The sequence below is a fragment of the Octopus sinensis genome, linkage group LG18 (genome assembly GCF_006345805.1).
Source record: "Octopus sinensis linkage group LG18, ASM634580v1, whole genome shotgun sequence".
Lineage (NCBI taxonomy): Eukaryota > Metazoa > Mollusca > Cephalopoda > Octopoda > Octopodidae > Octopus > Octopus sinensis.
Window position 1 is genome coordinate 8,664,416 of NC_043014.1, and position 12,663 is coordinate 8,677,078.

Sequence of the window (12,663 nt, forward strand, 5' to 3'; positions counted from 1 at the left end):
AGCTTAATGATAACTAAGTTATTTTACTAAATTCTTTGTTATATTAAAATTAATTGAAAGAAACTGAGAGTATCTCCACAGAAATATGGAAACAAAAGGGTTAAATTCAACTTATGATGAAAGTAAACAAAGTTTGCTTTACAAGTGTTGAGATGTATTGAAAGATACAGAAATATTTTATTCTCAAACAAGTAATGCTACTATAATAGCATGAACAGGATAGTGCTGGTGGCATGTATAAAAACATTCAAGCGAGGTCATTGCCAGTATCGCCTGACTGGCCCCTGTGCCGGTGGCACGTAAAAGCACCCACTACACTCTCGGAGTGGTTGGCATTAGGAAGGGCATCCAGCTGTAGAAACTCTGATCAAGATTGGAGCCTGGTGTAGCCATCTGGTTCGCCAGCCCTCAGTCAAAATCGTCCAACCCATGCTAGCATGGAAAGCGGACGTTAAACGATGATGATGATGATGATGTATTGGAGATCCATGAGATTCGAACTCACATTCCTGCGATTAAGTGTCAAGTGATTTACCTTTAAGTATAGCTTATCCTGTTCATGCTATTGAATCATGCATTTGAGAATAAATAATTTCTGTATCTTTCTAAATACATCTCAACTCTTCTAAAACAAACTTTGTTTACTTTCATCGTAAGATAACTCACTTTGGCCAGTTTCAGATGGTTTGGTAATATCAACCAAAATTCTTTGGGTGGGCTACGAGACAGGTTAGTCATGAAAGGCTTAGGTGAGCCATGGGCAACCTTTTCCAAGAAGGAGGCCGCATGAGATGTGACTCACCATCAGGCGGCTGCACTGTTAAAAAAAGCTGGTGGTAATTTTTTTGCTTGGTATGTCATTCAGAAAATACTGCAGGCTAGAGTTTGCCCATGACTGATTCAAAGTCCATCTTCTACACTTGCATAGCTTGGATGGTTTGACAGGATCCAATGGGCCCAAGGACTGCATTGTGCTCCAGTGTTTGCCTTGGAATGGTTTCTATGGCTGGATGCCCTTCCTAACACCAACCACTTTACAACATGTACTGGGTGTTTTTTTTGTGCTGCCATCAATTATGACTGCCACCCAGAGTGGAAAAAAGGGGCAACTTTATCCTTGGAGATGAGGAATAGAGAGGAGTAATGTCTGAGAGAAAAAGGGGTCGAGCAGAATAGGTTTCTTACCGTAGAGGGGCTACATAACTATTTGCGTTTTAGAAGACGAGCTGGCAGAAACGTTAGCACGCCGAGCGAAATGCGTAGCCGTATTTCGTCTGCCATTATGTTCTGAGTTCAAATTCCGCCGAGGTCGACTTTGCCTTTCATCCTTTCGGGGTCGATAAATTAAGTACCAGTTAAGCACTGGGGTTGATGTAATCGTCTTAATCCGTCTGTCTGTCCTTGTTTGTCTCCCCTGTGTTTAGCCCCTTGTGGGTAGTAAAGAAATAGGTATTTCGTCTGCCGTTACGTTGTGAGTTCAAATTCCGCTGAGGTTGACTTTGCCTTTCATCCTTTCGGGGTTGATAAATTAAGTATCAATTACGCACTGGGGTCGATGTAATCGTCCTTAATCCGTTTGTCTGTCCTTGTTTGTCCTCTCTGTGAATAGCCCCTTGTGGGTAGTAAAGAAATAGGATAAGCGTGATCAAGTAGTAAAAGTCTATATATTTTTCATTGCTTTAGTGTTTCCTGGCTGGAGGCCCTTCCTGCCATTAACCCATCTAACTGCCTCTTACAACAGTCAGAGAAAACTGTTCCTGTTGGTGATTGGTCAACAGAGGAATTGAATATCTACATTTTTGTCTGTGAGGTATAAACCCTCTCTGCTTGAATATGCATGTATACCTTTGAATATGTACATGTATGTGTTTTTGGTTGATGTTTACTAATTACTTAATGGGATTTTTTTTATATTTCCAGTGGAAAACGACCAGGTTCCGACAGAGGTGGAGGTGGCGGCGGTGGTGGTGGACTGGGTAACATCCTCAACAAAATTACTAAAAAGAACAAACTCACCACTTTGGTAAGTAGTCACTGTTATATTGTAATGTAATGTCACCTTATTGCAAATGTGATTGATGTTGTTGAAACAGCTCCAGCTGGTCTGTTTGTACTGACTCACACACACACTTGGCAGACACCCATAAAATTATCAACCATCTTACAAACAATAACTCTGAGCACCTTTTCAAACTCCACCCGTCTAACACCCGTAGACATGTTTTACAAAGTCAGAAAACAGCACAGCTCCCGTGACTTTCGGAAACATTTTTTCATGCTGAGAGTTGCTGAAGCATGTAACAAACTGCCGGCATCGGTTGTTATTTGTCGGAGCACTGCATCCATCAAAACTTCCATGCTTTCTGAGATTCGCCAACACTACACCTGATTTTCTCCCCTCCATACACACACAAGCATGTATCTGGCTCATACACTCTTTTACTCTTTTACTTGTTTCAGTCATTTGACTGCGGCCATGCTGGAGCACCGCCTTTAGTCAAGCAAATTGGCCCTGGGACTTATTCTTTGTAAGCCCAGTACTTATCTATCGGGCTCTTTTGCCGAACCGCTAAGTGACGGCGACGTAAACACACCAGCATCGGTCGTCAAGCAATGCTAGGGGGACAAACACTGACACAAACACACATATATACGACAGGCTTCTTTCAGTTTCCATCTACCAAATCCACTCACTGTTCACTTTCCAGATATTTGTACATTACTGCATATACTTTATACGCACTTTCTGACAAGTTGTGGTGCACCTGAGCAACTTCAGGAAACCTACCAGCCACCTAGTCACTTACCAATCGGGCCAACATACAAGCCAAATTGACTACATCCTTACAAGGCAAAGGAGAGATGGCTGCTTATAAATGCCAAAACCTTCCCAGTGAGTTGAAGAATGTACCCCACAACATAGACTGGTAGTTAGTGACTTTAGGATCAGGACTAGGAGGACAACCAGAAGACGACAAATATGGAGAAGAAGGATCTGGAAGCTTAAAGATCCTGCAAATGGACAGAGATTTAGGGACATATTACTTGAAGCCTCTGACGAAGTAGAAGGGGATAGAGCATCACAGGGGTAGAAGACAGCTGGACGTTTCTAAGGGACAACTGCTGAGAGCCACTGACCAGATCTGTGGCTGGTGCAAAGTCCCCCTCTCGACCTAGAATAACGTGGTGGTGGAACAATATTGTAGACAGGGCTATTAGAGAAAAGAGACAGGCTTGGAAGGTCTGGAAAATGGGGGTATGCGGTAGCAGGAACTGTATCAGACTGCCAAAAGAGAAGCTAGGAGACAGGTTTATTTAGCCAGAGGGGAAGCAGATAAGAAAAAATTTGCCAATGTTCTGCGCCGTGAGGACCAAAGACTGGAGGTGTTTCGTGTTGCAAGACAGTGTGTGAGAGAGAATCGTGATGTGGTAGGAGAGAAGTGTGTTCGCATGGAAGATGGTTCACTTGCGCTAAATGAGGATGCCAAGAGAGAGGTTTGGAGATGCCACTATGAAAGGTTGCTGAATGAAGAAAATGAATGGGATAAAGAGAGTCTGCCGAATGTTGACCCAACAGAGGGACCAGCTATCCGAGTTGATAGTTCTGTGGTAGCTAAGGCAATTAGAAGCATGAAGACAGGAAAGCCCCAGGCCCATCAGGAATCACTGCAGAGATGCTCAAAATGTCTGGTAGTGTTGGTATAGCCTAGTCACCCATATAGTTAATCAGGTGATACACAAAGGGGTCAACCCAATGACTGGTGTGTAGCAGTATAATAGTCAACTGCTACAAAAGTTAAAGGTGATGCCCTAGATACAAATAACTACAGAGGTATCAAGCTGTTGGACCAGGTGATGAAGGTTACGGAGAGGGTCATAGCCCAACTAATTAGAGAGAGAGTTAGTTTAGATGAGATGCAGTTTGGGTTTGTGCCAGGGAAAAGTACTACTGATGCTATATTCCTGGTAAAGCAGCTGCAGGAGAAATACCTAGCCAAAGATAAGCCCCTGTACCTGGCTTTTGTTGACATGGAGAAAGCCTTCGACAGGGTCCCCGATCCCTTATCTGGTGGGCAATGAGAAAACTAGGGATAGATGAATGGTTAGTGAGAGCTGTGCGGGCCATGTATAGGGACGCCGCTAGTAGGGTGAGGGTTGGAAATGAGTACAGTGAAGAATTCCGGGTAGAGGTAGGGGTCCACCAAGGCTCAGTACTCAGCCCCCTCCTATTTATCATAGTCCTCCAGGCAATAACGGAGGAATTCAAGACAGGATGCCTTGGGAGCTCCTCTATGCTGATGACCTTGCTCTAATTGCTGAGTCGCTATCAGAACTGGAGGAGAAGTTTCAGGTGTGGAAACAAGGATTAGAATCGAAGGGCCTCAGAGTCAATCTAGCTAAAACCAAAGTCGTAATCAGTAGGAAGGTAGACAAATCACAAACACCTTCAGGTAGATGGCCCTGCTCGATCTGTAGAAAAGGTGTAGGTAGAAACTCTCTAAGATGTACCAAGTGTAAGCTATGGACACATAAGAGATGCAGCAATGTCAAAGAAGGCTAACTAGGAAGATGGTTTTTGTATGTGGCAGATGCTCAGGAACACATAAACACTGAAAATGCTCTGAGACCAACTTCCGTCACTTTCCAGGAGAAAAACTAGAAATAGTTGATAGTTTCCGTTACCTAGGGACCAAGTCAGCAGCGGGGGGGCGGGGTGTGGTGTGCTGAAAGTGTAACTGCTAGAGTAAGAATAGCTTGGGCAAAGTCAGAGAGCTCTTACCTCTGCTGGTGACAAAAGGCCTCTCGCACAGAGTGAAAGCAGACTGTATGATGCGTGTGTACGAACAGCCATGCTACATGGCAGTGAAACATGGGCCGTGACTGCTGAGGATGCGTAAGCTCGCTAGAAATGAAGCCAGTATGCTCCGATGGATGTGTAATGCCGGTACTCACACTCGGCAGAGTGTAAGTACCTTGAGAGAAAAGCTGGACCTAAGAAGCATCAGTTGTGGTGTGCAAGAGAGACGTTTGCGCTGGTATGGTCATGTGGCGAGAATGGATGAAGATAGTTGTGTGAAAAAGTGCCACACCCTAGCGGTTGAGGGAACCTGTGGAAGAGGCAGACCCAGGAAAACCTGGGACGAGGTGGTGAAGCACGACCTTCGAACTTTAGGTCTCACTGAGGAAATGACTAGAGACCGAGACCTCTGGAAGTGTGCTGTGCGCGAGAAGACCCGGCAGGACAAGTGAGTCCACAACCCGTGGCCTTCTACATGGGATGGAGCCAGCCTACGTATGCATACCTTCCCTTCTTGGGACACAAAAGTCTACTTGTGAAGACATGTTGAGGCAAGTGAGGATCAAAATCGAAATCGATCAATGGAAATTGCGGATGTGCTACCAGTGCCGGTGGCATGTCGAAACTCTGCTTGTGAAGACCCATTGAGGCAAGTGAGGATCAGAATCGAAATCGATCAATGGAAATCGATCAATGGAAATTGCAGATGTGTTACCAGTGCCGGTGGCATGTAAGAGAACTTTCCGTTTCGCGACCGTTGCCAGCACCGCCCCGTTTCGTGTCCGTTGCCAGCCTCGCCTGGCCCTCGTGCCGGTGGCACATAAATAGCACCATCCGTTCGTGGCCGTTTGCCAGCTCTGTCTGGCACCAGTGCGGGTGGCACGTAAAAAGCACCCACTACACTCACGGAGTGGTTGGCGTTAGGAAGGGCATCCAGCCGTAGAAACACTGCCAGATTTGACTGGGCCTGATGAAGCCTTCTGGCTTCACAGACCCCAGTAGAACCGTCCAACCCATGCTAGCATGGAAAACGGACGCTAAATGATGATGATGATGATGATGACACACACACATAGATATATATATGTTTATCTGTACCTTTTCAGTTCAATGATCCACTTAAAGCTAGAACTTTACTCTGCTGTTTCATGATCAATGTCCAATCCACGGATGTTTAAGTACTTTCCTCATCTGTACATTCAAATGATTGTGTGTGTGTGCACGTCTGTGATTGAGAGAGCAAGAGAGTCTTGTCATTTGCTTAACTTCATAAAGATAGGATCATAGTGCTTGTACAAGTATTGGGTTGTCTGGAAAGTTTGTGCCGATTTATAGTAGCTTACCTTTCGACTTATTTTAGAACATGGTTGAGTCCATAAAATAGGATTTGACTACACCTCCATTTAGAGCACAGTTTAAGCTATCTTTTCGTGGAAGAAGGTTTATGTTCCTATAACCTGTGTTAATTCTGTAACCCTTTAAAATGGAAGATAAGAAATTCATTTTCGGCACTTGATACTTTGGGAACCAGACAAAAATTGCTGCAGCTTGGCTGGGATGTGTTAGTCCACCCTCCATATTCACCAGATATTGCTCCTTCGGATTTCCACTTATTCAGGTCTCTGCAGAATAGACTTAATGGTAAAAATTTCAATTCCTTGGATGACGTAGAAAAGATAACTTGATGAATTCTTTGCCATGAAACCAGCTCAATTCTGGGAAAGGTGTATTTTCAAGGTAAACGAAAGATGGAGATGCATTGTGCAACAAAATGGTTCATATTTGGTTGATTAAAAACGTAATGGCAAGTATTTATTGACCTTTTTGTTACCTTTAAAAATCGGCACGAATTTTCCGGACAACCCAATATATAGCAATAAGCTCTACTCAGGATCTTATTGCTGTATACTTTTTGCATTAGCGCTCTCTCTCCCCAATCTGCATATGTTTCTGACATCATCATCATCCTCATTGTTTAATGTCCGTTTTCCATGCTAGCATGGGTTGGACAGTTCGACCAGGGTCTGTGAAGCCAAGAGGCTGCACCAGGCTCCAGTCTGATCTGGCAGTGTCTCTACAGCTGGATGCCCTTCCTAACGCCAACCACTCCGTGAGTGTAGTGGGTGTTTTTACATGCCACTGGCACAGGGGCCAGGGGAGGCTGGCAAACGGCCACGATCAGATGCTGCTTTTACGTGTCACCGACACGGACGCCAGTCAGGTGGCGCTGGCATCTGCCACATTCGGACGGTGCTTTTTACGTGTCACCAGTATGGTTGTCTTAACTACAGTTTCCATTTGATTTTTATTTTGATGTTGGTGTTGACGTACTTGACTCTCTTTTACTTGTTTCAGTCATTTGACTGCAGCCATGCTGGAGCACCGCCTTTAATCGACCAACCCCGGGACTTATTCTTTTTGTAAGCCCAGTACTTATTCTATCGGTCTCTTTTGCCGAACCGCTAAGTAACGGGGACATAAACACACCAGCATCGGTTGTCAAGCAATGCTAGGGGGGCAAACACAGACACACACACACACACACGCATATATATATATATATATATATACAACGGGCTTCTTTCGGTTTCCGTCTACCAAATCCACTCACAAGGCTTTGGTTGGCCCGAGGCTATAGCAGAAGACACTTGCCCAAGGTGCCACGCAGTGGGACTGAACCCGGAACCATGTGGTTGGTAAACCAGCTACTTACCACACAGCCATTCCTGCGCCGCGTTGAATAAAAATTGGTTTTGTTGTGTTTCTCTGTAATTAATATTTTATCCTTTCGTTTTCTCTTTTTTCCTGTGTTTCTGTGAATTTAGGAAAAGTCAAAACTAGACTGGGACACCTACAAACAAAGAGAAGGCATAGAATCGGAACTTACGCAACACAACCGCAGTAAAAGCTCGTAAGTTACTGACTTTTTATTCTTCTTTCAACTTAGTTATAGCGCTTGTGTGGATAATAATTCTATAGACAAAAGGCATGGCTATGTGGCTAAGAACCTCACATTGTGGCCACATGGTTCCAGGTTCAGTTCTGCTGCACAGCACCTTGTGCAATTGTTTTCTCTAATAGCCTGGGCTGACCAGTGCCCAGTGAATTTGGTTGATGGAAACTGTGGAAGCCCTTTATGTGTGTGTATTTCTTCCCCACCACTATTTCACAATTGGCGTTGGTTTGTTTTTGTCCCTGTAACTCAGCTGTTTGGTAAAAGATCCCGTGACCAGTGCCCAGTCAATTTGGTTGATGGAAACTGTGTGGAAGCCCATTGTTATGTGTATGTATTTCTTCCCTACCACTACTTGACAATTGGCGTTGGTTTGTTTTTGTCCCTGTAATTCAGCTGTTTGGTAAAAGAACCCCTGACCAGTGCCCAGTCAATTTGGTTGATGGAAACTGTATGGAAGCCCATTGTTATGTGTGTGTATTTGTTCCCCACCACTATTTGACAATTGGCGTTGGTTTGTTTTTGTCCCTGTAACTCAGCTGTTTGGTATAAGATCCCGTGACCAGTGCCCAGTCAATTTGGTTGATGGAAACTGTGTGGAAGCCCATTGTTATGTGTGTGTATTTGTTCCCTACCACTATTTGACAATTGGCGTTGGTTTGTTTTTGTCCCTGTAACTCTGCTGTTTGGCAAAAGATCCCCTGACCAGTGCCCAGTCAATTTGGTTGATGGAAACTGTATGGAAGCCCATTGTTATGTGTGTGTATTTGTTCCCTACCACTATTTGACAATTGGCGTTGGTTTGTTTTTGTCCCTGTAACTCTGCTGTTTGGCAAAAGATCCCCTGACCAGTGCCCAGTCAATTTGGTTGATGGAAACTGTATGGAAGCCCATTGTTATGTGTGTGTATTTGTTCCCCACCACTATTTGACAATTGGCGTTGGTTTGTTTTTGTCCCTGTAACTCAGCTGTTTGGTAAAAGATCCCGTGACCAGTGCCCAGTCAATTTGGTTGATGGAAACTGTGTGGAAACCCATTGTTATGTGTGTGTATTTGTTCCCTACCACTATTTGACAATTGGCGTTGGTTTGTTTTTGTCCCTGTATATCTGCTGTTTGGCAAAAGATCCCCTGACCAGTGCCCAGTCAATTTGGTTGATGGAAACTGTGTGGAAGCCCTTTGTTATGTGTGTGTATTTGTTCCCTACCACTATTTGACAATTGGCGTTGGTTTGTTTTTGTCCCTGTAACTCTGCTGTTTGGCAAAAGATCCCCTGACCAGTGCCCAGTCAATTTGGTTGATGGAAACTGTGTGGAAGTTCTTTGTTATGTGTGTGTATTTGTTCCCTACCACTATTTGACAATTGGCGTTGGTTTGTTTTTGTCCCTGTAACTCAGCTGTTTGGTAAAAGATCCCCTGACCAGTGCCCAGTCAATTTGGTTGATGGAAACTGTGTGGAAGCCCATTGTTATGTGTGTGTATTTGTTCCCTACCACTATTTGACAATTGGCGTTGGTTTGTTTTTGTCCCTGTAACTCAGCAGTTTGGCAAAAGATCCCAACAGATTAAAAGTACCAGACTGGAATAAGTACTGAGGTTAATTTGTTTAATTAAACCACCTTTGAAGTGGTGCCCCAGCATGGCCGCAGTCTAATGGCTGAAAGAAGTAAAAGTTATTTGCCCACCTCTATATAATACAGGGTAGCCATGTATTTCCACTATAGCAGTGATTCGCAACCGATGCGCCACCTTGTGGCCGAAATACAACTTTTACCTTTCACCCTTTCAAGAATTCCAGAATCGTTTATTTGGGAATTAATGATCTTGTTGATTATCTCCCTTTTCAAGGCTGTTGGTAGTTACTTCCCTTCCCACCTTTTTTTTTTTTAACCAACACGTTATCTCTTTCTTTTACTTGTTTCAGTCATTTGACTGTGGCCATGCTGGAGCACTGCCTTTAGTCGAATCAAATCGACCCCAGGTCTTATTCTTTGTAAGCCCAGTACTTATTCTATCGCTAAGTGACGAGGACGTAAACACACCAGCATCGGTTGTCAAGCAATGCTAGGGGGACAAACACAGACACACAAACACACACACACATATATATATATATATACATATATACGACAGGCTTCTTTCAGTTTCCGTCTACCAAATCCACTCAGAAGGCATTGGTCGGCCCGGGGCTATAGCAGAAGACACTTGCCCAAGATGCCACGCAATGGGACTGAACCCGGAACCATGTGGTTGGTTAGCAAGCTACTTACCACACAGCCACTCCTGCGCCTCCGGCCAAATAGTTAAGCAGTTCACTTGGCAATCACCAGGTGTTGGGTTCGATCCATCTATACCTGATATCTTTGGCAAGTTTATTTTTAATGTTTTTAACCATAGCCCCCAATCAACACAAACCTTGTGAGTGAATATACCCAAAATTATATCAAGGATATATAAGTCTGTGGAATACTCATCCCTGTTTTTCCTTGAGCAGAGGCGTCAAGCTAAGTCACATTGCTGTCGTCCATACTTGCAGGCTTGCACCTCTACAGCTGCTGGTGTCACATGAAATGCCCTTGTGCCAGTGGCACATATAAAGCACTCAGCATACTCTGTAAAGTGGTGGGCATTAGGAAGGACATCCAGCCATAAAAACCGTTCCACAACAGACCATTGGAGTCTGGACTGTTGACCAGTTGGCCAGCCCCTGTCAAACCGTCCAGTCCATGCCAACTTGGATGTCATCATCATCATCAATATTTAACATCACGCTCGAATGGTGCCCTTTTACGTGCCACAAGTACAGAAGCCAGTTGGCTGCTCTGGCAACGATCACGCTCGGATGGTGCCCTTGGGACCCTACTAGCACAGGCACAAGTATGGTGCCCTTTTACGTGCCACTGGCATGGAAGCTGGTTAGCCGCTCTGTACGAACATTAAATGATAATGATGATGGAGCTGACCGCTCTCTGTGACCTTTAGCAACATCATGGCATATGCTATGTCCAACCCATGCTAGCATGGAAAAACGGACGTTAAACGACGATGATGATGATGATGATGATGCTTTTTTGCATCTTGGCTCTCTTTATTATTTTTTTTTTTTTTACTTGCATCGGTTGTCAAGCAATGCTAGGGGGACAAACACAGACACACAAACACACACACACACACACACACACATATATATATACATATATACAACAGGCTTCTTTCAGTTTCCGTCTACCAAATCCACTCACAAGGCTTTGGTCGGCCCGAGGCTATAGTAAAAGACACTTGCCCAAGGTGCCACGCAGTGGGACTGAACCTGGAACCATGTGGTTGGTAAACAAGCTACTTACTTACCACACAGCCACTCCTGCGCCCCATCATCTGTTCATTTTTGTATAAATTATTCTATGGATCATTATTAGTACATCATCATCATCGTTTAACGTCCGCTTTCCATGCTAGAATGGGTTGGACGGTTCAACTGGGGTCTGGCAAGCCCGAAGGCTGCACCAGGCCCAGTCAGATCTGGCAGTGTTTCTACAGCTGGATGCCCTTCCTAACGCCAACCACTCCGAGAGTGTAGTGGGTGATTTTATGTGCCACCGACACAGGTGCCAGACGAGGCTGGCAGACGGTCAAGCTCGAATGGTGTTTTTTATGTGCCACCGACACAGGTGCCAGACGAGGCTGGCAGACGGTCACGCTCGAATGGTGTTTTTTATGTGCCACCGACACAGGTGCCAGATGAAGCTGGCAGACGGCCACGCTCGGATGGTGTTTGTTACGTGCCCACAGCACGGGGCCAGTCGATGCGGTACTGGCTACGGTACAATTATAATTATTATATATTGTTCATAGTAAATTATTTTTTACAATTATGATTATTATTATTCTTCATAGTAAATTATTTTTTACAATTATAATTATTATTATTGTTCATAGTAAATTATTTTTTACCATTATAATTATTATTATTGTTCATAGTAAATTATTTTTTACAATTATAATTATTATCATTGTTCATAGTAAATTATTTTTTTTTTTAGGAAAAACAATTAAACAACTAAATACACCTTGTATGTTCTTTTTGGTTTGTTTCTTCTCAGGTACCTTGAACGAATGGCATTCCTGGACCGTACGGATCACAGACAGTTTGAAATAGAGAAAACCTTACGTCTTACCAGCAACAACCGACGATGATTTTCGTTTTGTGCTCTCTCAACTCTGTTAGGGTCTTTTTGTACTGTCTTACTCTTGAAATTTGAAAATTTTCTTTTTTTTAATGAAATAAGTATTTTCAGTTCATTTCATATTTTTAACCCCATCATCTGTTCATTTTTGTATAAATTATTCTATGGATCATTATTAGTACAATTATAATTATTATTTTTATTATTATTAGGGAAGGTGGATGGCAGAATCATTAATATGCTGGAGTAAAAGATCATTGAGTTACATGCTCAGGTAAAAATCTTACTGGGGCTAACACCTTTGGCTCCCATCCAGGCAAATGTCAGATAAATAAGCAACAGCCATCTACAGGAGAGCAATTTTATTCACTATAAACCCATGGTCCTTCCACTTGACCAAAGAAATTGGCCTTGTTCTTAAAACATGAAATATCTTTATCATCAAAGGCAGTGGACTAACTGGACACATCAGACGAAATGCCTTAAGCTGTTTGCTCTTGCATGGTGAGTTCAAATCTCATCTAAGTCAACGTTGTGTTTCATCCTTCTTGGGTCAAGTCTAAACTCTGGGGTTGATGGAATTGACTATCTCCCTCTTCTCAAAAGTGCTGGCCTGTAAATTAGAAACCATTATTATTATTAATAATAATAATAATAAGGCGGGGAGCTGGTAGAATTGTTAGCATGCCAGGTGAAATGCTTAGCGGTATTTCATCTGCTGCTATGTT

At 43.5% G+C, this 12,663-nt stretch overlaps 1 protein-coding gene across 1 annotated transcript in view; it reads left to right on the forward strand.

Annotated features, from left to right (window-relative positions):
* The window catches only part of LOC115221435 (craniofacial development protein 1), a 33,071-nt gene extending 20,718 nt beyond the window's left edge, over positions 1 to 12,353 (forward strand). The window contains exons 6-8 of the mRNA XM_029791617.2: positions 1,921 to 2,023; positions 7,624 to 7,709; positions 11,852 to 12,353. Of these exons, the coding sequence (XP_029647477.1) occupies positions 1,921 to 2,023; positions 7,624 to 7,709; positions 11,852 to 11,945 (283 nt within the window). The 3' untranslated portion in view covers positions 11,946 to 12,353. The remainder of the gene's footprint in view (positions 1 to 1,920; positions 2,024 to 7,623; positions 7,710 to 11,851) is intronic.
* Positions 12,354 to 12,663: the final 310 nt, after the last annotated feature.